The sequence below is a fragment of the Eutrigla gurnardus genome (genome assembly GCF_963514095.1).
Source record: "Eutrigla gurnardus genome assembly, chromosome: 18".
Lineage (NCBI taxonomy): Eukaryota > Metazoa > Chordata > Actinopteri > Perciformes > Triglidae > Eutrigla > Eutrigla gurnardus.
In genome coordinates this window covers 24072288-24099887 of record NC_139929.1, presented here as the reverse complement: position 1 = coordinate 24099887, position 27600 = coordinate 24072288, and the positions used below count along the sequence as shown (strand labels likewise).

The 27600-nt window shown below is 43.7% G+C and overlaps 1 protein-coding gene across 1 annotated transcript in view; it reads right to left on the bottom strand.

Annotated features, from left to right (window-relative positions):
• pde1ca (phosphodiesterase 1C, calmodulin-dependent a) overlaps positions 1-27600 on the bottom strand; it is a 190595-nt gene that overhangs the window by 40026 nt on the left and 122969 nt on the right. Inside the window, exons 14-15 of the mRNA XM_084033837.1 lie at positions 10374-10494; positions 9091-9254 (exon numbers count right to left, since the gene is read on the bottom strand). Coding sequence (XP_083889963.1) covers positions 9091-9254; positions 10374-10494 — 285 coding nt within the window. The remainder of the gene's footprint in view (positions 1-9090; positions 9255-10373; positions 10495-27600) is intronic.

Sequence of the window (27600 nt, the reverse complement as noted above, 5' to 3'; positions counted from 1 at the left end):
GATACTAAGTCAATATATTGAGATACTAAGTCATTATTTTGAGATACTATCTCATTATTTTGAGATACTAAGTCATTATTTTGAGATACACTAAGTCTATATATTGAGATACTATCTCATTATATTGAGATACTAAGTCATTATTATGAGATACTTTCTCATTATTTTGAGGTACTAAGTCATTATTTTGAGATACTATCTCATTATATTGAGATACTATCTCATTATTATGAGATGCTAGGTCAATATATTGAGATACTTTCTCATTATAATGACTGAGAGGATTTTTTTTCTTTCATCACACTGGCGGAAACGGGCTTCCATACTTTAATACTCTCCTCCTCCAAAACAACGGGTTACAATATTATGACTTTATTCTCATAAATGTATGACTTTATTCTCGAAGTCTGTGATTTTTGATTTTTTCTCTGTGGCTCTAATATTCCGTCATTTTATATATAGCCTTATAGTCTATGGGAAACTGTAAATTACTCAATGATAGCAACATCATCTAAAATCATAATTATCTAAAATGATTGAAATTAATGATCACAAACGTTTAAATAATGACAGTGTGTCTAGTTATATGTGATAACAATGTGTAGTGGGCAGTGGAATAACTATTGGTTTCCGTTTGTGATGACTGCTGACTGAGATAAGGGATGAGATTAAATAGATCCTGGAATTTAGCCAGGTCTGGAGCAGGCTCACTCCACAGAATAAATCTCCATGGTAATTTATGTAACCATGGCCCCCTATCCCGCTTTTGTGCAACCGGATCACGGATAAATTGAACCAGGATAACCAGGATGTCCCGGCTTAATCTCTTATCCTAGTTTTGTGCAATGGGCCCCTGTTCTGTTCCCCTCCTTCTTTCTGTGTTTCTATGTATGTGTGTGTGATTGTCCAATTCTCCCCTATCACCTGCCCTTGTGTTTCCTCACCTGTCCCTCGTTGTGTTAATAAGTCCCTGTGTATATAGTCTGTGTGTTTCCCCTGTCTCTTTGTTGGCTCATAGATACAGTCGGCATAGCATCACAGTTGGGTCGCGATGCGTCACAGTTGGGGGCGGGGCATTTCGAGTGGGAAAACAATCCTTTCCCCCTCGCCCGGAACACTGTAAGCGCGCGGATTTCAAATTTTGATATTTAGCTAAACAAACATGTCATACATTGACTCATTGCAGCCCATTGACAGGGATAGATACCTTCAAAAGATAACTTTGATGGGATCGGATTCTTGTCCGTATCTTATTAAAGAGTGGACAAATGATCCGACTGAATGGCCTGAAGTTTCATTCCCAGATATCTTCTGCTATCTGGTTGAATCACCCGGTAAGAGGCAAAATCACGTTAACTGATGAATTAAACCTCACATAATTTCTATGTCTGACAAGGAAATTAGCACGTTTTAGTGAATTTGTTCACCACACAATGGTTGTTATTGCACAATAGCCATCATGAGCTGCATATACATATTGGTTATTGACGACTCGGTATATCACGCAGGGATTTACACACACAGCAGCCTAAAGAACTATCGGTCCCTGGAGGCACACAACTTTTTTTCAAGTGGTTTGTTGGAGTTGTGCTTCATCATAAACTACCTTCCTCGGATACCTACCTGTTCCGAAGTGATGTAAAGCCATCCTGGAGGGTGACAGAGAAGCCGCACCAGACGTGGGTCGCAGTTAAGGGAGAGGGTACTATCATCGCTGCCCACTGCAACTGCATGGCAGGGTACGTTTGTGAATGTGTTCATTAATTTGTGTGTGTGTGTGTGCCATAAATACATCCAAATATATCAAAATGTTTCCAAAAGAAATGTCACCACCTGGTGTCAAAACAAATGTCACCAGGCGGTGACCTGTCACCACCTGGGGCCCGTTTCACAAAGCAGGTTCAACAAACTCTGAACCTAACCCTGAACTCTGAGTTGACCAAATCTGAGATGGGCAACTCTGAGTTTTCAGTTTCAGAACAGCGGTTTTGAATTAGTTCAGTCAACTCTGAGTATGTAAACTCTGAGTTACGCGCGTGCCTGCCGACTCTATAAAGCCATCATCAATGGAGCTCCGATACTACGATTCACCATGGCAACGGGGAGAGCGTCATTAGATATTACTGAGTGTTTATGTAGAAAACGAGCTCATCCTGAGAAAGCGGAGCAACGTAACTGCAGCAAAGTAGCGATAGTTGGCGTGGCAGACAATTACTGCCCGATCTAATGTGTAAAACTGAATGAAACAGTCTATTGATCTAAAGGTAATAAGTCTTTATTTTCAGACTTGCACAGCGACAATGTGGTGTAATGGTTAACAACGCCGCCCATGGCGCAGGCGACAGGGGTTCAACTCCCGTAGTTCACAAAGTAGCGCACTGAATTAATTGTCATTTTCATTGGGTGTAATCCCCCCAGGCACAGAAAGAATGTGGCGTCAGTTGAAAATTAAGCATAAGAATATTGCGCAAATACGTTGACTAAGGCTTATGATTTTAATCATATTTCACATATTAAACAGTAAATATAAGCAGATATTTCAACACAGAAATGTACTTAAACATTTCATAAATCTCCCGTTCGCAAAAACACTACCCCCGCAAAGAATCTGGTTGCGGATTATGTCCGCGATATGAAATGTTGAAAATGTCGGAGAATATTGTTTAGATAATATCTAATGTGATTGGAAGGAAAGGTAATCAAAATTGTCTCCCAACGCAAAGCTGCTAGAATCACTTTTATTTCCATATGGATTAGGTTGACGATGAAAGGACGGCACATTTTTTTCAGAGTTGGTTCAGATTCCGGAAAAAGGCGGAGACATGTAGGGAGAAACTCACTGTTTGTTGAAGCAAACCTGCTAGCGAGCAGGTTAGGTTCACGGAGTATGTTACCCAGGTAACTGACTCAGATTTATGCTGAACTGGCTTTGTGAAACCGAAAAACCAGAGTTTCCCTCATCTCAGGGTTAACTAACTCAAGGTTTTCACTAAACCTGCTTTGTGAAATGGACCCCTGGTGACATTTCTTTTGGATGAGCAGTAGGCCTATATGTAAAATCTTAGTCCCAATATCTTTAGTGATCTAGAGCTAATGGATATGTTTTTCCCTTCCTTTTCAGTCTTGGTGAAAGTTGTTCCCATGTGGCTGCTGTTCTTTTTAAATTAGAGGCTTGTGTCCGCATGGGGATCAACAAAGTGCCATGCACAAGCAAAGCCTGTGAGTGGAACAAGACGTGTTAAAAAGATTGAGCCTGCCCTTGTTGCAGAGACAACTTTTTACACAGAGGACAAGGTGTCAAAAAAAAGGAAAAGGAAAGCCCCTATGCCAAAAGCCTCTTTATCACAGCAGCAGCAGTTCCTCACTATGCTGGCTGACAGATCACCTGACACTGTGGTATTAAATAGTGTCAAGGATTTTTCCAGGCCTTTTAAGAAGCCATGGTGTTTCAGCCAGCATGAGGTGACTGAGGAGGAGATTGAAAATGTGGAGAGAGCAACCATCCGTCAGGCATCCTGTGTGCAATGGCATCAAGAGCGGGTTGGTCGCATTACAGGCTCCATAGCCCACCGTGTCTTAACAGCTACAGAACATCCTAGCAAGTCACTAATCAACACCATATGTGAACAAAGGCACAGGCCAATAATGAAGCCCTGGATTCAGTGGGGGAGACAACATGAGCAAGATGCCATTGACACTAAAGGCCCCCACACACCGCCCAGACGTCCAACTGCCTTATCCGACCACTCTCCGCCCACTCTGTTGCCTCTCGTCTGACCCGTTCGGCAGAAAAGTTGCGTTGTACACACCGCTTCGACGTGCTTCCGACCACACAGCAGCGTGCACGTTCTGCGCTTGCGCGAGATGCAATAAGCCTCCTTAACAGCGGGTGGCGCCAGTACTCCAAAACAGGAAAACAGGAAATGCAGAGTGCAGATAAAAACAATGCACACACAGTCTTGGTTCAGTATTCGTTCGACTCGAGAAGACCTTTGTGGACTAAATACTTGGCATTTCTGGAAAGATGACTCTGGCTAGGGTGACACTCGCGTTGTGTGCTCTCGGGCTCATTATTTTACGAAGACGTCGTCTCAGTAGGGAACGAGTAATACGGAGTTTACCATCGTCACTTCCGCCCCGCCCACACACCGCCATTGGATACTCTGATTCGCTAGCACACCGCCAATCAGAGTATCCAATGGCTCAGACGTCCAACAGCCCACCTCCTCAGACTTCGCATGCTCAGTCTGATCAGACAACGTCCACGTGGCTCCAAAAGCTTCCGACACAGCTGTACACACCAAACATATGTGTTCCCGACCTCGTCCGAGCCTCTCCAAACGCTTCAGACGTCCAACGGTTGGGCCGGTGTGTTCCTGCCTTTATCAACATGCTCTTGGAGCTGGGAGTCCCACAGCCAACCTGTCCTCCACCATTTACATCTGTGCCCCAGTAGATGCACCACATCAGAACCTGCTCATAAGAAAGGCTGGCTTCCGCATCTGCCAAACTATGCCATACCTGGGGGTTTCATGTGATGGCTATGTTTCCTGTGACTGCTGTGGTGAGGGTGTTATAGAGGCTAAGTGTCCTTACAGGTGGGGGCAAGACACCTCTACTGGGTACCAACAGTGGCTTGAGGACAAAAGAGGACACCTGGAAAGCCTGACAAGCTTAAAGAGGAGCCATGCATATTTCACTCAGGTATTTCAATATTTCACCTGCATATACCTGCACACCTCTAATAAGTCTGCAACATTTTGTGCAATTATCCAAGATAATTATCCACAGATGGCATACTGTCTATAATGTAAATATTAGTGTTATGATGATTGCATTGCATTTGATAGGTCAAAATGCAGATGTTTGTTACCAAATGGATGTATGCAGACTTCATCACTTGGACTCCTCCGACCTGCCTGATATTCAGAGTACAAAGAGATGAGGACTTCATCAGTGGTGCCATTAATGTGATGCAAACAAATATGTAACTCTCAGTCACCGTGACTGAGAGTTACATATTTATTTATACCAATTCATTTTGAAGCATATTATAGCTATTTCATTCAGTATCAACATAGACCAGACTAAATGTACAAAATAAAATATCACAAAGCCTATGCATTTATTTACAATATATGCTAAGCACTGTATATGTTTCTGCTAAGTAGGCAGAACACAGTCCAGTCGAAAGCAGCACAGGGAGTGACCCATCAGGCAACACAAGTGGCAGCAGAACATCAGGCAACAGAGGCAGGGCGTCAGGCAACAGAGGCAGGGTGACAGGCATCAGAGGCAGGGTGACAGGGTGTGCAGCAGCAGAGTAGCACTGAGATAAGTTCAGGGACCTGTGGAAAGACAAACAACAGGCGGTTTTGATTAGAAAGATCCATTATGTCTCCACTGAAACCTGTAAAATGGCACAATTGGAACAATAATGACTTATTTGTTGTATAAAAAAGTTGCATAAAATATTGTTCTCTGATGCTCCTTATCAAATTACTGCACATTGATTTTGTTCTTACTCTCAGATTCTGTAACGGTTGTACATAACACTGCCAGACAAGTTCATTAGTGCTGCACAGACATGCACAATTCTGTCAATCATGGCCTCTTCTCTCTTCTGTCTTTCATCCTGCAGTCTCTTCACCAGGCGCAGAGGAAGTGGGCCATCCAGAATGTGGTACCGGCTCTTCAATTACTCTCTCTGCAGACCACATATCACATATTTGTTGTTAAAATGCTGTTTATCTACATTGTTATGTTTGAGTTTCACAGGAGTAGCACAGTTGACCGTTATATCATATCATCATTGCATTGTGACCTATAATTAGTGTTTCTTTTTCATGTTAAAGTGAAGAAAGATCCCTGTTGACTTCCTGTTATCCTGTTCTCTTGATATTGCACTAAATGTGAACAGTTCAATGTATTTAAATATAGAATAACATGTTTTTGAGATAAAATGTTATCTTAAGACACCCTACAAAGTAGGGATTACACATGTACTCGTTGATGTGATTAATTGAATAACGTCTCAGCACTTGCACTGTTAACCCGGATCTGTACTGTTACAGTAATTAATTTAGTTAGGGAAATGTGAACCATGTCAGCGGCAAGTAGCAACAGTGATTTGATGATGCAGCACACACTCTGAATACCAAAAACATTCAAATCTACTGTATGAGACTGCTGACTGTATACTTACCAATGTGAATTCTGATGTTCGAAGTCACATGAGAATTTGCAACATCTTCGACTGACAGTTGTTTTCGGCCCCTCGTGAAAGACGGTGTGATGAGCTGTGCACCCAGAACAGCAAAGTCATCCTTCAAAGTGAAGCCCCTGTCGGCTAAAATCTGAAATAAACATAAGAAATACTTAAAAACACTACTTTACTTCACCAGCAACTCAAAAATAGTAACTATGGGTAAATAATAAAATCACAAATAAGACTTAAATTAGAAAAAAAAAACATTTCATAAAGCATACCGTGAAATTGTTACCTGGGGTCCGTTTCACAAAGCAGGTTTAGTGAAAACTTTGAGTTAATTAACCCTGAGATGAGGGAAACTCTGGTTTTTCGGTTTCACAAAGCCAGTTCAGCATAAATCCGAGTCAGTTACCCGGGTAGCTAGCTAGTTTGCTTCAACAAATCGTGAGTTTCTCCCTACATGTCTCCGCCTTTTTCCGGAATCTGAACCAACTCTGAAAAAAATGTGCCATCCTTTCCAACCTAATCGATATGAAAATAAAAGTGATTCTAGCAGCTTTGCGTTGGGAGACAATTTTGATTACCTTTCTTTCCAATCACATTAGATATTATCTAAACAATATTCTCTGACATTTTCAACATTTCATATCGCGGACATAATCCGCAACCAGATTCTTTGCGGAGGTAGTGTTTTTGCGAACGGGAGATTTATGAAATGTTTAAGTACATTTCTGTGTTGAAATATCTGCTTATATTTACTGTTTAATATGTGAAATATGATTAAAATCATATGCCTTAGTCAACGTATTTGCGCAATATTCTTATGCTTAATTTTCAACTGACGCCACTTTCTTTCTGTGCCTCGGGGGATTACACCCAATGAAAATGATAATTCATTCAGTGCTCTACTTTGTGAACTACGGGAGTTGAACTCCTGTCGCCTGCGCCGTGGGCGGCATTGCTGACCATTACATCACAGTGTCGCTGTGCAAGTCTGAAAATAAAGAGTTATTACCTTTAGATCAATAAACTGTTCCATTCAGTTATACACATTAGATCGGGCAGTAATTGTCTGACAACCTGCTTTGTGAAACGGGCCCCTGATCTCCTGCATGGTGGAACTTCTGAGATAAGAAGTCCGAGTTCCTTACAATATGCACATCTGAAGCCCTCCCTCCCCAGCCTTTGGAGAGATATGTGATTGAGCTGGGTGACATGCAATGAAGTAATTCACTGTTGTCCAGTTTTTGTACTTTGAGTAGGTGATAGCTCTGTGAGAAGAGACAGTCTTTAGTAATACTGATCTATAAATTGTGTACATAAACACAGACAGCCAGGTAAGCATTACAAAAACCCAACACTTTATGCATGCTATCAAAAAGAAAAATATCTCACCTTGTTTTCAGCGTCTTTGAGTGTTCAATTCTGATCTCAAAGCAGTCGATAATTGCAGTCACTCTAGGGTACTGGAAGAGAACCTCTGCTGGTACTGTGCTTCTGATACACTCTCTATCAGGCCATTTAATCAAAAACGAAATCTTGGCGTACATCAAATCCAACCATCGGGAGAATACATCAAGGAAAGTGCTATGTGCCAGGTCAAATATTCCACACAGCAGATCGGTTGAGGGGTTCTGCCGCAGTTTCACCAGAGTAATAAAGAGCTGGTCTTCTGTTGACAGCTTGGATGTTTTCTGTGTTTTCACAAACTGTACCAGGTACTGATGAAGAGTGTCAAATACTGTCCATGACAGGCCTGTCATGAGTTTACATTTAGTGTCATTTTCTCTCACACTGTTTACCGAAAATGTCAGCGTCTCCAATTCTCTGATGGCTTCATCTCGCTCCTTCATGGCCTCATCTCTTTCTCTTCTTAAATGATAAATTTCTTCATTTAGTTGTTTTCTCTCTAAATCCTGAAGAGGTATGGGAGCTTCTGATGTTGGGGATTCTGGTTGGGCAGACTGAACACCCTCACGCTTCCTCCTTCTCTCCAGCCTCTGAAGTACTGACCTGGGAGACTTTGTCTTTCTATGTGGGAACATCGAGGGTATGTAGTCTGGGTGGGCTATGTCTTCGTTTTTTAAGCCTAGGGCAAGACAGTTCACAAACGAAATGAGAAGGGGATAGAAGGGGAGATAATGAAATAAATTTTAACTGCAGAAAGCTCAGAAGCTATCACCAGTGTTGTTAGCATAGCTTTGTTTTTGTATACTCGTTAGCTTTTGTAACGAGGCAAGAGCCTGCATAACGTAGTAGTTAGTTAACTTCTATTAAAACTAGTAATTGAACATTCATGTTAACTACGAAACAATCTAACACTGTTATTGTGTGAATAACATTGTCATACCTGTAATGAAGTGCTGACTACAGACGTACACATGTTTGGATTTTGGATCCCACAGGTGGCCAAACTCATCCTCCCAACGGATCGCTTGAAGCCACCGGGTTCTTCTCCTAGGCTCTGTGATTCGGTTTGGCAAAATATAAAACTTAAGATCTTGTTTTTTTTATCTTACTTGTTGTGCAAAAGGGCACACAGCAGCTCCTGGGCATTGTGGAAACTGGTTTGTTTTCCCACTTGGCACGAACCGGATGTGACGTTTTGTGGGCGTTCCTTTGCTTGCCGACTGTATCTATTGTTTCGTCATCCTAGTCTTGTTACTTGTGTTCCTGCTTCCAGCCTTCCTGTGTCCTTTTTGTTTTTTGCCTGCTGTTGTTCCTAGTAAGATTTTTTTTTGTCTTCTGTTGGATTATCCGTTATTTTTGAATGCTGTTTTTTTGCCCCCATGGCCTATCTTGTTTGGACTTGGCCTGTCTCAGCCTGCATTTGGATCCACAACCATTTTCACCCTGCTAGACTAAGAAAGTGTGGATACCTTTGGTTTCCTGGGCCTTCCAGGTCTCCCTGTTGTGATGAATCTCTTGGTTCCATTTGACCTTGAAGCTCTTGAAGTCCACTGCGGTGAGAGAGCAGCTGCCTTCGGAGCCTGGACTCTTCACACTGGACTGCTTCCCATAACTGCCACTGATACTGTTGACACTGTGTAGATATCCAAATACACACACATTCATCCAGTCAAGTTTCAACTATGAAGCTAGTATCTCTCCCCACCTTTCATTTTACACTTGAAATTAACAATGCCTCATTGTTTTCTCAAAAGGTATAATATCTAGGGTCTGTTCCAGAAAGGGCCCTGCGATAGACTGGCGTCCTGTCCAGGGTGTACCCTGCCTTCGCCCAATGATAGCTGGGATCGGCTCCAGCCCCCCCGTGACCCTGAATACAGGATAAGCGGTAGACAATGGATGGATGGATGGATGTTCCAGAAAGCAGGCTCAACAAACTCTGAACCTAACCCTGAACTCTGAGTTGACCAACTCTGAGATTATTTAAACAGTAAATATAAGCGGCTATTTCAACAAAGAAATGTCCTTTTTCAGAAAACTCCCGTTCGCAAATAATCTAAAGAGCTCTGCAAAGAATCTACATTATGTCCGCAATATGAAATGTTGAAAATGTCGGAGAATATTGTTTAGATATGTGATTGGTAGGAAAAATGGTAATATCCTTTTAAGTAATTTAAAATCCTCTCCAGACGTAAAGCTGTTAGAATCACTTTTATTTCCATATTAGGGTGACGAGGAAAGGACGGCAATTCAGAGTTGGTTCAGATTTCGGAAAAAGGTGGAGACATGTAGGAGAAACTCATGGTATGTTGAAGCAAACCTGCCAGCGAGCAGGTTAGGTTCACAGAGTCAGTTACTATGGTAACTGACCTAAAGGTTGAGTTACCTCTCTTTCTGGAACGGAAAACGCAGAGTATCCCTCTTCTCAGGGTTCACAAACTCAGAGTTTCAGGAAAACCTGCTTTCTGGAACGGGCCGCTAGTCACACTGTTGGTTTCTATTTGTAAACAGTGTTCAAATTTCACCTCAACTTGGGCTGGGGTGGGACTGGGAGTATGAGTAGGTGGTGGGATGGAATGAGAGGATGAGTACGAGAGACCAAGGATGGCTGGCTTTAAATATTCTATATCATATGATGATTTTGTATAATGTATACCACAATATGTTAAAAATTCTATACAGGGATTTATTTTTTTTGTTCAAGGAAACATCTGAGCTATCAGATCCAGGATAATGTCAGTATCATCTATACCTCCGGCATCTGACGCTTGCCAATCCAGAGTGAGATGTTTCGTCAACAAGCGTTGTCACAATCTTCTCGATCATGTCAGTTAACACTGTGAATGTCGGTTCCACGATGAAGTCAATGAATCCTGCAGGAAATGGTAGACATTGGTGATTAACGTTCACTCTGTACCTTGTGCTTCTTCCTAATTATTATTTTTATTACCAGGAAAACATTCATTAGATAAAAATATTATTATATAGTTATAATCTAATATAACACAATATTTCAGTTATATATACAATGAAGTAGTTATAATGTAAATGTTCTCAAATAACTATTTGCATTACAAATATTCTCTTTAATATCCACATCTAATGTCAAGTATATTATCGCATACAAATCAGAAAAAATAGTAATACCGGAGGTATTCAAAGCTTTGAAAATACACTGAAATCTGAAGTTTCCATCCAGCAACAAACCAAATCTATTGTGTTATCTGTTATCTAGGGTCGAGAGCATCGAGGTAACATTATAAGCGTTTGTCACCGCACCTAAGCCGAAAGAAACAAACACAAGTCACTCCTGTGTTATAGTGTAACGGCCACACCGCTTCATCCAGCTTCTCTCCTCTCTGTCTGTTTCACCGAGGGGCGGGGCTGATCTCACACACACACACACACACACACACACACACACACACACACACACACAGCAAGACGTTTATTATGCAGAACTGTTCTCTGAGTTTTGTCAACATAATGGGCCCTAGTTTCGTACACCAGGCACAGTCGGGGCTCAGCGCACTTGCGCCGCGCCGACGGGGTGTGTCCGCCTGGACTTTGCTAGTTTCGTGCGGCGCAGGCACTCTTCCCGTCACTCCTACCCCCGCAAGAAGAGAAGGCGTGAGTGGGAGACGAGGAGGAGAGAAGGCGTGGAGTGGGCTTAACACAGCCGATTCGGATCTTCACCAAACAAATGAGCATCTCTCCTCACCTTTAATGCGCCGAGGCGAGGTGCAGTGCAAGTTTCGTCACTTGACAACCCAATGACAGAAGACAGCAGCAGCAGCAGCAGCAGCGCCAGATGGCTGAGAGAGATGCAAACTCATTAGTTTGCATCACAGTTTCAGCTGTGTTAATTCAGTCAGGCTGAGTTTCCGCCTTTGATCTGACGTCAGATGTGACGGGACAATCTATATAGATATATATTCACGTGTTGATTCAATAAGTTGTATTAAATAGTGTTTGTTGTGATTATTTATTGCATTTAAATGTGCCTGGAACTGTGGAAACCTGCCTGTGAGGTCTTGGTGACGTGTGCGCGGAGTGAGCCAAACTGCCACTCCGCCAGCTGTAATTCACCTTGCGCCGAGAGTAGACCAGGTTGTAGCTGGCGGGCTTTCGGCGCAGTCTCGGTGTGGCTTTTTGGCACGAAACTTCCACTGCCACTTCCTCTGTGACGCCTCCCCCTGCTGCGCCGCCACACCCATCTCGGCGCAGGCGATCCACCAAACTGCCAAACTGACCGTGTGCAAGGCTGTGCTGGTTGAAACTTGCATTGTGCTGGCTACGCCACCCTGCGCTGCGCCATGAAACTAGGGCCAAATGACTCGACCCGCGACAATCCGGGTGATGAGCAGCAACAAACAGAATCTCACATCAGATACGTTCAGAAATGAACTGATTCACAACTGAAGGTGAAAGTTAAATAGCGGCAAGTGGATCGACAGATGCGCTGACTTTAGACGCGGTAAAAGTCAGGGGTGGTCCAAAGTTATTATTTGAAAACGTGGGTGGTATATTGCGACTCCTCCATAAATGATTGCACATACACTTACATATTTTATGCACATTTGACTCTGAATGACAAGGGATTAGAATTAGAACTACTAATGTTTCTCCAATACATTTCTCATATTTTCTTATTTATTTCTTTAATTTTTAGTCATCAACCACATGATTAGACATTTGATGGAAAGAATGCTCTTTAAGTTTAAAACAAAGAATTAAGAAAAAATTCAACGGAAACACGGAACTTCTGGAAAAAAGGAAGACAGATTTCATAGTTCATAGTTATCTAGCTGCTGAGCTTAGCTTGACGCCACCATGACGGAATAGTTAAGCTTTTAGAGCCAGCAAGGGGTGGACCTCGGATCTCGCCCCATATAGTCTACTCTTTGGTCAGAACCTACTGTCTATGATCAGAACGAGAGAGAAATCACCAAGAGCACACAGCTCTTAAGGACTTTGAGCTGGGAAGAGAAGCTAGAAACAAGAAATCTTTTACATTTTAAAATAACATTACCGAGCTTTTGTTTTTTTGTTTTTTTTCAAATGTTTCGTATGTTTAGTATTTGATTACTTTATTTTTTATATAAAGTACCCAAAGTAAACATATACAAAATGAGCCATGCTGTGTCTTGTATCTTACTGTTGGGTCAATTGGTTCTATTTGTACACTCTGAGTTAGGCTAATACATTGAGAACCACTGATAAATGGTATTTAAACATTTTTTTGCTATATGGTAATGATGCTGAATGGGTCAAACAAAAAATGTCCGTGTATGCTGTGTAGCATGTACTCCATGCTGTTTATCGATGAGAGAAGACACAGGCGCGTTCACAGAATCTGGTGCACGCGCACTGACGAGCACTCGATGTGAGGGAGCGGAGGAGCTCGGTGGTCGTTGGGGAGGGGCGTGAGTGTTGGATACATTCCAAATTTGACTGAGTCAACTCGATCTGCCAGACTTGCCAACTGCGACTTTAAATATTAGTAGGAAAAAGCCAAAAAATATTTCAAATGTTACTAAAAAGCAGTACTGGATAGAGCTAAATGCAAATTCCATGTGTGTCTTTGTTACGGTATTAATCCCCAGTTCTTTTGTTGGAAGCCCAAGGAGATAGTATTTATTCAGGTCACAGAAGTATGGCAGCGCTGGGCTCGGAATGGCAGATCTCCCACAGGATCTCAGTCAGAGTGAGCAAGATTTACTGGTGCTGGTTACAATTTATCTTCTTGGGCTGGGACTGCCCCATACAGAGGTTGAACTTGCACGCAACCGAGTCTTATTGGTCAGTTATCTCTGACTTGAACTTATAGAAATGTAATATGAAACATGTATGGATGTTGTCCTTGAGGCCTGTATCTATTCTAGCAAACCTAACTGTCACAAAAAAGGGCCTAGAAGATTCAACGAGCACAACCAGTGATTTATATGAGTTCAGTGAAAAAGAACAAGTCTAAAGTGAACGAAGTGAAAGCCAATTCTAACAACGCCCATCCATCCATCGTCTACTGCTTTATCCTGTATTTAGGGTCGTGGTGGTGGGGGGGGTGTATAGGCAGACAACCATTCACACTCACTGGCAATTTGGAGTCATCAATGAACCTATCCCTATCCTGCATGTCTTTGGACTGTGGGAGGAAGCCGGAGAACCCGGAGAGAATCCATGCTTAAACTCCACACAGAAGGAACCTGACCCGGGAATCGAACCCGGGACCCTCTTGCTACACCACTGTACAGCCCCTTTGTTCAGGGTTTCCGCGAGTTCCTAAAAAGTCTTAAAAGCATTGAATTTAGTTATTTGGAAATAATACCTTAAAAAGACTGGAAAAAGTCTTGAATTTTGATATCTGGGTCTTAAGATTTGTGCAGTATCTAAAGGCGGGTCCACACCGGACCGAAAATCGGCGTCTTTGAGAGAGTCGGCGTCCGTGACATGAGTCTCCTTGGTGTGGTCGCTCGAATCGGCCCACGTCGGCGTTCATTTCAGCCGATTCAAATGTGTAATCCGCCATTCGAGTCGGCCATATTAAGTAGCCCGACTTCATTTACCGACGCGAGTCGGGCAGTCGGTGCGGTGTGGACCCGCCTTAACTTCTCTGTATCTCAGAAGTTTTGTCAACCACTATTATTTTGATTAAATAACGTTGCCTAAATAAAGAGTGGCGGAACCAATATTGAGAATGCAACGCTCCCCTGGTTCGAAGTTGCACCGCAACCCAGACCAGAAAATTTGACTAACGCCGTTATGTTGTTTTTTAAAGTTTGTTTACGTTACCTAGCTACCTATTTCATGCTGGGGTTATGGGGAAATGTGAATTTAACGAAACGTAGTGAGATAAACAAGCATTTTGTCACTGGTTAAAACCGGTGGACAACAATGTATTCAAACCTTTTTGCACAGTATGCAAAAAACAGATTCAGCGTGCATGGGCGTGAAGTCTTTAGAGTCTCATGCCAAGTCGTCCAAGGACATCAATGCTATCAAAGGGAAGGATCAAACTCCTTCCATCGCCGGAGTGTTTCAACCTGCTAACCTTAGCCTGCCAGCTGTTAATGTGCCTGAAGCAGAAGCAGATAACATTAACCAGCCAGCTACTAGTGCTATCACTACAGCCCCTCCAGCTACGACCGCAACTAGAGTGGATCTGCGCGCAACTTTTGGGTCCACACCGACGATGAAAGCAGAGGTGTTGTGGACACCATCGCCAAACACCAGTCCTACAATGGAAATGATGGTATTTCAGAGCTTTTCAAGTGCATGTTCCGCGATTCTGACATCGCTTGCACCTTTACTTGTGGTGCCGACAAAACAGCGTACATAGCCAAGTTTGGTTTAGCTGTTAATATCAAGGAGGAATTGGTGTCCAAAGTCAACAAATCGCCGTTCGTTCTGATGTTCGATGAGAGCCTCAACGAAACTATGAAAAACAAACAGCTGGATGTGCATGTCTGCTTCTGGGACGAGACCCAGGTTCAGTCCAGATATATGGGCTCGCAGTTTATGGGACATTCTACTGACCACAAACCTACTCAAACTTAACAGTAATAAGACAGAGCTCATGGTGGTCGCCCCTGCACCACTGCTCAAAAGGGTTGGAGACCTGGCCCTGGTTGTGGATGGCTGCTGCATTTCCCCCTCTCCTGAGGTGCGCAACCTGGGCGTCGTCCTGGACTCCACTCTCTCCTTCCGGTCTCACATCAACACCACCACCAAGTCTGCCTTCTATCACCTCAGAAACATCTCACGACTCCGGCCCTCACTCACGCACTCAGTCACAGAAACACTCATCCACGCCTTCATCACCTCCCGCCTGGATAACTGCAATGGTGTCCTGCCTCGACTGCCCACCAAGGAACTTAGCAGGCTCCAGCGTGTCCAGAACTCAGCTGCCAGGGTTCTAACCAACACCAAGCCCTGGCAGAATATCACTTCCATCCTCCAACAGCTCCACTGGTTGCCAGTCAAGTCACGCATCACCTACAAGATCCTCCTGCTCACCTACAAAGCTCTCCATGGACTCTCACCACAATACCTCAAAGATCTCCTCCACCCCTACACTCGATCACGCTCCCTGCGGTCCTCTGACAAGGACCTGCTGGCAATACCCCGCACAAGGTTGCAAACCTTTTTGGACAGGGCTTTCTCTGCCTATGCTCCTACAAACTGGAATAGTCTCCCACTCCACATCCGCTCTGCCCCATCCCTGCCCATGTTCAAAAAGCACCTCAAAACATTTCTTTGCGCTAAGTCCTTTGATCCCTAACCCCCCTGCCCCCACATACACACACACACACACACACTTTTTGTGAAGCGACCTTGAGTACTATGAAAGGCGCTATATAAGTCCAAGTTATTATTATTATTATTACTGCACAAGATCTGCTGTCACATCTCAAAGTAAGCATAACCCTTTTTACCCTAAATTATTCTCAATTTATATTGATATCATTTTTTGGGCATACACCGTCCTGTAAAAGCAATGTCATTTGACCATACAGTTTACTGTTTACTGGCTATGTTAGCCCTTATGCACAGCCCCTCTCTACCCACCCCAGCCTGGACTATTTAGATCCACTTTAACTTTAGTATTGACTGGTTATTTTGTGTGCTCCTGCCAATGTTTACATTACTCATGATAATATTTATTTGTCCATATTTATTTTATTTATTTATCCCATATTATTGCTGCTGTTTCTATAATTGCCACTGTTTACACTACTAATTATAATGGCCATATTTATTATTGCTGCTATTTTCTGTCTTCTATCAGGCCTACATATCATCTACATATCTTATCCATATTAATTATTTATTACCGGTCTTTTGGCTATACCTGAACTGTATTGACTTACCTTGTTGCACCACTGTCACTCTGAAAGAGCACATTGCATACGTACTTGAACCCAATTGAATCATGGGATCAGTCCATGCCCTTTTCACTCATTCTCAAGTACCTCAGCACATTAATGTGGACCTTGCCTCTCTAACTCTATCTGGCACATGTATCTGTATTCACTTTACTGATCATGTAGACCTCTCTTCTTAACAATCCATTTTAAAGTGTGTATTTTAATACTTGTTTCTTACAGTTTTTCTCGAATGTTTACACACATTTTCTGAACGCATGCCTCATACTCTCAGAACTCTACACACAAATAAAAAAAACACACACACAATGGGCAAAACCCCTCAATTCTCCTGCAAAATGAAACTTTACATTCAAAACAATGTTATTTCTTCTCAAAATGGTATTTTGTTTTCAAATGACACACAACATTTATACATTTATAAGAACCAGTTGAACACTGATGTGCTCAATGTAAAACACACTTCTTCTCCATTTACCATAATGACATAGGCCTTTTTTTGTTCAGTGTTACACTCACTACAGACAGTACATACATAAATGTGTTGTAAAATATTTTAGAATATTGTTTTTATATATTTTATTTTTCCCACAAGAATACTGTAATGTATACAGTTTTCATCCCAACCAACACAAAGTTGCATATACAGTGGTCTACATACAAAACCAGAAGAATTTACTGTAAACGGTTACAAAAAAACCCAAAAAAACAACAACTATCCCGCATCCTCTCTTCTGTTTCGGTCTGGCCACAGCACCTCATCCACATCACAGGCAATGCAAGCGATGGCCAAACAGCGGGGGAAATATCCATGCTAGGCTCCTCCTCGTACTCTCACTCCTCTGGCTCTGCCTCTGTTGCCAATGTTGGCATCCATTGCTCCAAAACAGAAGAGCTCACCTGTTGCACTTTTATGCTAATGCTCTGATTGCAAATTGCAAATTGTGTTGCAGGTGTTTGCCCATATGATGAGTCAGTGTGCATAGTAGGGAAATTAACTTTAGAATTTTGAATGGCAGTGTGTTCCTTGTGAAAACAAGAGATTGTCTACATGAAAATTGTGCCAAATGCAGAGAATTGTAGTGTTTTGAAAAAAAGTGTGTTTTAAAACTGCAATTTGAGTGTAAAGCAGGAATTGTGCTTGCAGTTTAGCTGAGTTAGTTCAGGGGGTTGGTGCATGAGTTACATGTTGTGGTCATTGTGTCTCAAGTACCAGTATTTGTGTGTAAACAATTGAGAAAAACTGTAATAGAGTGTATGTGTATGGTATGCTATGTGTGATGACTATGTCTTGAGCTATTTGGAGTAATAAAATGCGGCCCTTTTTTCAGGAATGTGTGGACAAACTGAATACCAGGGACTTGGTGTCCATTTCAATGGATGGGAGTCTACCTGTGTGCGTCGTAGCACGCCACCGGATCGCTTGCCCAGGAGCACAACACGTCTCCTTTCTCCTGGCCAGCTGGTGCGTCATCGGAAACGTGAGTGTGGTTCCCCTCTTCTCCGGCCTTTGAGCTTGGCCGTATTTGCCATTCTCCAGCGTCGGCCTGTGCGGTGACATAACTGCTAGTGCGCCCGCATATCTGATCTTATGTGCTGATGATGAAGTGCCATGTGATTTTTATATCTGATCTTATGTTATTTGCCTCTTATTTGTTACAGCACACACATGCAACCACCTACCATAACCCATTCCAAAACTTAATAAATGCCCGTATGTGGCCAAAATGGATTCTCTGCCTTTGTCTTCCTTCCAACTCCCAACCATCTGGCCGTGGTTAGCCTGTCCCCAGCCTCTCTCCAACTGACCCAGCGCCTCACCTCACCTAGAGTGCCCACTCTTTCCCATGGTCCTTCGGGCCGGAGCTAGAGTGTCCGCACTCTTTTTCATGGTCCTTCGAGCCGGAGGAGAGAGAAGATGGCAGGCTATGGGTTGGAGGCTAGCATGGCGGAGCATCCAGAGGAGGAAGATGGTCTCTGGAATCTGGATGCAACCGTTCAAGGGCTGCAGCCAGGTGGAGCTGGTTTGTGGCGAGCGACGACACCACCAGACCGCTACACTTTCCCAATGAACTCCTCTAAGGGGACACCCCTTTTCAGACTGCTTTATAAAGGGTGCAGCACGGGTTCCAGACTGCCTCGATGACGAGGTCCCCAGATCGGCTGTTAAATAAGACTGTAAGCGTCCACTGACGGCTGTTGTGAGGACAGTAAGGAGTCAACGGGCCGCTTGGAAAGCCGAGCTGGAACGACCCCAGCGCAACCTTTTTATTTACTGGGATTTTTTTCCTGACGCCATATGTTTTGTCTTTTGTTTATTATAGCCATGTGTGTTAACTTAGCTTAGCTCTGTTTCCTCATACCTTAGCTCTGTTACCTCAGGCGTTAGCTCCGTTACCACAGACCTAAGCTTAGCTATGTTTCCTCAGACCTTAGCTCTGTTACCTCAGATGTTAGCTCTGTTTCCTCAGAGCTTAGCTCCGTATCCTCAGATGTTAGCTCTGTTTCCTCAGACCTTAGCCCCGTATCCTCGGATGTTAGCTCTGTTTCCTTAGCTTAGCTGTCTCCTCAGACCTTAGCTCTCTTTCCTCAGACCTTAGCTCAGTTTCCTCAGATGTTAGCTCCGTTTCCTCTGGTGTTTGCTCTGTTACCTCAGATGTTAGCTCTGTTTCCTTAGCTTAGCTGTCTCCTCAGACCTTAGCTCTGTTTCCTCAGACCTTAGCTCTGTTTCCTCAGATGTTAGCTCCGTTTCCTCGGGTGTTAGCTCTGTTACCTCAGATGGTCGCTCTGGTACCTCAGATGTTAGCTCTGTTTACTCAGGCGTTAGCCCTGTTTCCTCAGACCTTAGCTCTGTTACCTCAGATGTTAGCTCTGTTTCCTTAGCTTAGCTACTCTCTCAAAGACGCCGATTTTCGGTCCGGTGTGGACCCGCCTTAAGTCAAGGGCCCCTGTTCTGGCTGACCCCTGAGACTCCGTGGCCTGCCTTCACCCTGGCAGCCATTCCTCTGCCTCCAAGTGAGATGGAGGAGTTGAGGAAGTCTGTCACCCGTTATCTGACTCAGGAAGCATCCCGGAAGATCTAATCATGACCGAAACCAAGATGATCTCTGACGGGGCGGCCACTGCTTCTTCTCATCTCACCGAAACACTGGTTGCTGAAGAGACATAGCGCCTTCAGGGAACATCAAACCTCCTGCCAGACTGGATAGAGGAAGAGGATGAACCTCGTGACTCTTTTCCAGGGGTGGAATTTGCCACAAATTCCAGGGCGGCTGTACAAAAACCCCACTCACTTCCCAAATAACGGGCTCGTCATTGCGCTGCTCCAGCTCTCCCCACCCAGAACGCACTCACGTGACCACGCCACAGCTCACGGAACACACAGCTGATGACTATCAGCTGATTAAGATGCCATTAACTCACCTGTTGCCGTACGCCACTGTTCGCATCCGGATCGTATGCCCGAGAACACAACACGTCTCCTTTCTCCTGGCCGGCAAACTCTACCTGTGCGCGTCGTAGCACGCCACCGTTTGCCACCGGATCGATTGCTCGAGAGCACAACACGTCTCCTTTCTCCTGGCCGGCAAACGTAACCTGTGTGCGTCATCGGAAACGTGAGTGTGGTTCCCCTCTTCTCCGGCCTTTGATCTTGGCCGTATTTGACATTCTCCAGCGTCGGCCTGTGCGGAGACATAACTGCTAGTGCGCCCACATATCTGATCTTATGTGATGATGATGAAGTGCCCCATGTGATTATTATATCTGATCTTATGTTATTTGCCTCTTTTTTGTTACAGCACACACATGCAACCACCTACCATAACCCATTCCAGAACTGTTAATAAATGCCCGTATGTGGCCAAAGTGGATTCTCTGCCTTTGTCCTCCTTCCAACTCCCAACCATCTGACCGTAGTTAGCCTGTCCCCAGCCTCTCTCCAACTGACCCAGCGCCTCACCTCACCTAGAGTGCCCACTTTTTCTCATGGTCCTTCGGGCCGGAGCTAGAGTGTCCGGACTCTTTTTCAATGATCCATTAGTAATTTTAAAAATGCATTTTATTCGTAATGCACTTTACATTGAATAAACTATTCAAAGTGCTACAGAGCATTGCTACAGAGAATTTGGTTTCTAATATCAAGTTTGCAATTAAACCTTCAGGTCTTAAGCTCATTTGTGTGGGGAGCTGTGCCCTACACACGCTACACAATGCTTTCAAGTGTGGGTTCACTGCATGGCAGGTGGACAAGTTGCTGAGAGCAATGCACACATTGTTTCACAACGTGCCTGCCAGGAGATTACATCACCGTAACTAAGTCCAGTGTGTTTGTGCCCATCGTTGGGTGGAAAACCTTCCAGTTGTGGAGAGAGCACTGGCAGTCGGGCCATCACTTCTCCTGTACATGAAAGCTGTGAAAACTAAGATACTCTCGAACCCTGGAACAGGTAGGCCCTTCTAAAAGGCTGTGAATAGGTCTGTGACTGTGTCCTAACCCTGGTAGTGGTGTGGCCTTGTCATAGTTTTTGTAACATATGGCTAAGTAACAAATGTACTGCCTCTCTGTCTCTTTCTCAGCTTCATATGACACAGTTGCTGCAGCCATAAAGGATCCCTCATCTTATCTTGCCCAGATTGCAGTTCTACGCGGCACTTGCCAGGACCTTCACTCCCTTCCTGAAAAAGTATCAGACCGATGAGCCTGTGCTGCCATTCCTCCCCAAGGACCTGACCGAATTGAGGATGGTAATAATTTACTTAACATTATAATAACCACTGATTGGGCTCAACTGATACATTTTGACAATATGGGGTTTGTCGTTAGGATGTGTAAAAATGGTGGATACATTGTGCATCATCATCAGACAATTTGATGTTTGTGATAAATGTGCCGCATCAGACATTTTTGTGTTTGTCTGTTGACAGAGTCTACTCGTACACTTCATTGCGCGATAAGCCCTCAATGACATAGCTGCCCTGCAGCTGACCAAATTGGATGTCTCAGACAAAACCATCTGGCTCAGCCCACAAGAAAATGAGCAACACAATCAGCATCGGTCTAGGTGCAGAGTCAGTCCTTAAGGTAGTGTGATGTTGTTAAAAGATAATTTTACAAATGGTTAGGCTGAACCAGGTCATAGAAGACATGTTCTATTTTCATGGATCATTTCTATTTCTCTAGAGCATAAAAGGTGCAGAGCTCAGGGTGCTAGAGTTCAGGAGAGAATGCATGCAGGGACTGGCTAACATCGTCACGAAAGTGCAGTGCACAAGAGCCCTCTCAAGTACATAACTGTCAGGCAGATGGTGTGCCTGGATCCAACACTAATGTACAGAGACCCAGAGAGATGCAGGAGTCTCATGAAATGGCTGGTTTCAGAGGTTTCTCCAGGACAAACAGCTAACTAATATTTCTGCGTGTAGGAATAAGAGAGGCAAATTATAGGTTAAACATGAATTTATCATCAATCTGATTTGCTGGCAATGCCCAATGATTTATCAATGTTTTTTCTCATCAGTTTGACAGTCTCCTGTCCTTGGACAGCCGGAATTAGGACTTCCTCTCCTTTCCTCCCACGCAGAAGAGGCTGGGCATCTTCCTGAGCAGTGCCATGGAGCCTTATCCAGAGTTGTGGGCCTTCTGCAAGAAGCTGCTCATCCTCTCCCACGGGCAAGCTATGGTTGAACGTGGATTCTCCATCAATAAAGAGGTGGAGTCAGATAATTTGCAGGAGGACACTGTGGTCACATGGAGACTGGTGTGTGACTACATCATACAACATGGAGGTGTTACAAAGGTAAGATGACCCCTGCCTGAACTTGTAATATGCTGTTGACTTAAACGTTGATAGAATCAACATAGTTGGTCTCTTGAGTTTGTCACTGACTGGTTCTCTTTTCCCAACCCGATACTCAGGTTCCACTCAGTAAACCGCTACTGACAAGTTTAGCAAGAGCAAGGACAAGGTATTGTATCCATATTGAGACTGAAAGAAAGAACAGGGAGGCAAAAGTCCAGGCTCTCAAGAGGAAGAAGGCAGAGGGCTGTCTTCAGGAGCTGAAGGTGAAGAGGAGACGTGTACAGGAGGTATCTAAGGGTCTGGCTAGGGATGCGGACAGGCTGGCTGCGGAGGCTGAAGCGAAAGCAGGGCGCAAGATGGATGACCTGATCTCCAGGTCCAACATCCTGCAGAGAGGCCATAAGGAGAAGTTGGCAGAACTGGCTCGCCTTGATAAAGAGGTCGCTGCTAAGAGTGCAGAGCTTAAGATTGACTATGTGATCATAATTTTATTGATTGTTGTTGATTTTCCTTGTTTATTATTCAGCATGGAATAAGTAGCAAGCTAATGTAACCAATGTTAAAAAAACAACTTAACTGTGTTAGTCAAACTTTTTTGTGGTCTGCTGAAATCTGCTTTCATTTTTCACACCTGTGTTTGGCTTGCTGTCTGTGATCTGTGCTGTAGCGTACCCTATACTGCGCTGCAATGTTACATCATTCTTCCATAATGCTTTACACCAGGTGTGTCAAACTGATCCAGTAAAGGGCCGCTGTGGCTGCAGGTTTTCATTCCAACCAAGCAAGAACACACCTGACTCGACTTATTCACCTACCTGATTTGCCTTCACACCTTGATTGGTTGGATCAGGTGTGTTCTTGCTTGGTTGGAATGAAAACCTGCAGCCACAACGGCCCTTTACTGGATCAGTTTGACACACCTGCTTTACACAGTCCCCATGTTCACATTAGTTTGAGAAATAAATGAACACATTTTTAAAAAAGATTTTCTTTGCCGGTAAGTCTGTGAAATAGGCTGTGACAAAGGTATTAATCGGACCTGTACTTGTATAATAAAAATGCCGCTCTGCGCAAAATCCGCTGCCTGCTCGCTCAGCTCTGCTCGCTCAAGCTCACATGCTCTGATGCAGTAGAAATACATGCTGACGCGACTTGTCAGTAAAGTTTCAGTCATGTTCGCAGTGTTGTTCTCTCTTGTGATGACTTAAAACAACATCAAGCCATACCTGTGTGTGCCATGTTGGTGCTGCATAGAGTTCTCAACGGGCCTGAAAATTATGACCCGACCCGACCCGGCCCGTGGCTTTTAAAGCCTGACCCGATGTAACCCGACACATCAACATGGATTATCTGCCCAAACCTGGGACGCGGCCCGATGGCCGTCTACTTCTCCAGGCTAAAGGTGTACACGTAGCGGCGTCAGGTCTGCCCCCGCCCCTCTCCATGATGCACGTTACACGCAGCAGCCAGACTTTACGGTGAACAGCAGCGATGATTAATACTTTTTTTTTTTTTTTTTTCACTGAGCGGAAAAATTTAAGCCCGAGGTCCGACCCGACCTGAGTCACTTGCTTACATTTTAGACCCGAACCCCCGGGTCCCGTCGGGTTTGTCGGGCCGACCCGACCCGTTGAGAACTCTAGTGCTGCATGTGGGACTTGTGTGTGAATGAGCGGGTAGAGGAGGGGCTGGTATTGGTTTCACAGAGAGGAAGAGAGGCAGGACGAGGCAGAGTTGTCTGAGGGACAGACACAGGGAGAGGAGAAATAGACAAACTGGCTGCTCCACGAAAGAAAGTTATAACGTTAGTTTTAACGCAACATAAATATCGATATACACAATATTGTCTTATCCTATATCGTGTTTAAAAATATATCGATATATATTTAAAAAACTCAATATATCGCCCAGCCCTATAGGTACTTCAAAAAATAACTACAGCAGCAGCAAGATGCAACCCCGGCAGTCTGTCAGCTCCTACATCAGAGGGCCAAGAGGAAGAAGTTGGAGCAGAAGCGGGTTCACAGGAACCACAAGCTTCTGTTGTGTGGAGGCTCTTTAACGAATGAGCAACAGGAGACACTGCATGGAGAAATCTGATGCTGTGTTGGAGGTCCTTATTTGAGGAGCCCCTCATCCAAAGAGCTGAAGAAGACACACTGAACTGGTGGGAGGCCAAGGCTTCAGTCTACCCATGCCTGGTTAAGGTAATGGTAGGAAGACTCTGCATCACTGTGACATCAATCCCCTCAGAGAGTGTCTTCTCAAAATCGGACAAAATGGAGAGAAAAAAACACATCTGCCCATCCAAGCTGATTCATCTGGTATTTCTGAATTCCAACCTGCACTCAAGGTTTTAAAGTGTCATAATGTTAAGACTTTGGCCTTTATTTAGTTGAGTTGTTTGCTGTAGTTGCTGTGATTCTGTGTTCAGTTGTTCATTTAAAGGTTTGATTAATTAAATTAAACAATAGTAACTTGTATCTTTTTGTAATGAAAAATGCATAAAAATAAGGCTTTTATGAAAACACTGAATGATAAAAAATTGCTTGCCAACACACAAACCATTCATACTTACTAAATTTGGCTAAAATAGAAGGCCCCGAGTAATACAAAATGAAGAGCCATTTAGGAGCCGTAAGGGAATCTTTGGAAAGAGCCATAATGTCCATCACTAGTTTTCTGGTCAATCTTCCTGATGTCAGGCATTCTCCACAGTTTTATCTACTACCAGCGGGAAGGTAACTGGATAGGACATCTGTGAATCAGCAAAAAAGCTACCCTACCTCACTTCAGCAGGCCACTACAAATATGGGCAGTAGTCTTTGCCTCTGTATTTGGCCGAGATGAAGAAACTTTCAGAAACCACCCAGAGGTATACAGTGGTGTGAAAAAGTATTTGCCCCCTTCCTGCTTTTTTCGTTTGTCACACTTAAATGTTTCAGATCACCAAACAAATTTTAATATAAGTCAAGGATAACTCAAGTAAACACAAAATGCAGTTTTTAAATGAACCTTTTCAGGTTTATCACTTCAAGGTTCAATTTCTCTAGCCTCTGTGGCCTGATTACTGCCACACCAGTTCCCAATCCAGAATTCACTTAAATAGGACCTGCCTGACAAAGTGAAGCTCCTCAAAAGCAAGACATCATGGTGAAAACCAAAGAAATTCAGGAACAAATGAGAAAGAAAGCAATCGAGATCTATCAGTCTGGAAAAGGTTATAAAGCCATTTCTAAAGCTTTGAGACTTAAGAGAACCACAGTGAGAGCCATAATCCACAAATGGCGAATACATAACACCATGATGAGCCATCCCAGGAGTGGCCGGCCAATCAAAATGACGCCAAGAGTGCAGCGACGACTCATCCAAGAGGTCACAAAAGACCCCAGAACAACATCAAAAGAACTGCAGGCCTCACTTGCATCAATTAAGGTCAATGTTCATGACTCTACCGTAAGAAAGACACTGGGCAAAAATGGCCTACATGGCAGAGTTCCAAGACGAAAACCACTGCTGAGCCAAAAAAATATTAAAGCTCGTCTAATGTTTGCCAGGAAACATCTTGCTGATCCCCAACACTTTTGGGACAATACTTTGTGGACTGACGAGACAAAAGTTGAACTTTATGGAAGGTGTGCATCCCAATACATCTGGCGTAAAAGTAACACAGCTTTTCAGAAAAAGAACATCATACCAACAGTAAAATATGGTGGTGGTAATGTGCTGGTCTGGGGCTGTTTTGCTGCTTCAGGGCCTGGAAGACTTGCTGTGATAAATGGAAGCTGAAGCAAACTTGGGTTCTGCAGCAGGATAATGATCCAAAACACACCAGCAAGTCCACCTCTGAATGGCTGTAGAAGAACAAAATTAAGACTTTGGAGTGGCCTAGTCAAAGTCCTGACCTGAATCCTATTGAGATGCTGTGGCATGACCTCAAAAAGGCGGTTCATGCTCAAAAACCCTCCAATAAGGTTGAATTACGACGACTGTGCAAAGAGGAGTGGGCCAAAATTCCTCCACAGCGCTGTCAAACACTCATTGCAAGTTATCGCAAACGCTTGATGGCTGTTGCTGCTGCTAAGGGTGGCCCAACCAGTTATTAGGTTTAGGGGGCAAATACTTTTTCACATAGGGCAATGTACATTTGGATTTTCTTTTCCCATTAATAAAAGAAAACTTCATTTAAAAACTGCATTTTGTGTTTACTTGAGTTATCCTTGCCTTATATTAAAATTTGTTTGATGATCTGAAACATTTAAGTGTGACAAACATGCAAAAAAAGAAGAAAGCAGGAAGGGGGCAAATACTTTTTCACACCACTGTATGAAGTCCTGGCAACTATAATGGTGTTTCTCCTGACATGCTTCTGGAGCAGACGTATAATCCAGATGCCAAGTGGTTTGGATTAGGGCTGGGACGACTTGTTGATGTAATTGACTACATAAATACGTCAACACGAATAATTTGCGTAATTGCGGTAATTGCAACTGGTTGTTTGTCTCTCCTCCCATAATGTAGAGCGTCATTGGGTTCCTTGAAAGGCGCTATATCAGTTCCATTAATTAGGGCCCGAGCGCCGACAACGTCGGGCTGTGTTTTTTTATTATTCTTTCACGCCTTCACCCTGCGTTTTGGGGGCCTGAACATTAAAAAAAATGAGTGTCCATAGGGCCTGGTAAAAAATTGGAGAATTTCGCATTTTCGCATTCGGCCATGAAAAGGTTGCTCGCTAGCGCCACCTAGCGTGGAGATTCGCCAGCCCCGCCGCACCGTAACTCCGATTGACATGAAATTTTGCACACATGTGCAGAGAAGTGTCCTCTACAAAAAAGCCTCTTGGAGTACAAAAGTCCGCCTCGGAACATTTTCCGCCATCTTGGATTTTATGAAAAACAGGAAGTTGCGCATTTCTCGGACACCGTTGGTCCGATTTGGACAAAATTGGTACGCATACTCGTTAGACCTCGCTAGGGTGATGGTCCAAAAAACTTTTTAAAATATGCATTTAATCAGAAGATATTGGCCAATGAACATCAGAGGGTTGAGCTACCAAAATGCAATTAGCATAACTCTATAACCTTTGCCCCAAAAATTACGAAACCCAAAACCTATATTGCCATAGCTTCAAAGAACATACATGTCAAGTTTCATCAAAATTGGGTAATGATTAGCATCATTGTGCATTGGGGTGGGAATAACAATTGTTAATTAAAACTGCGAGCAGTATCGTGACGGGCCCTCGCTCATATGCGGTCGTGGAGTGCCTGCGGTCTTGGCGCGGCCGCCTCTC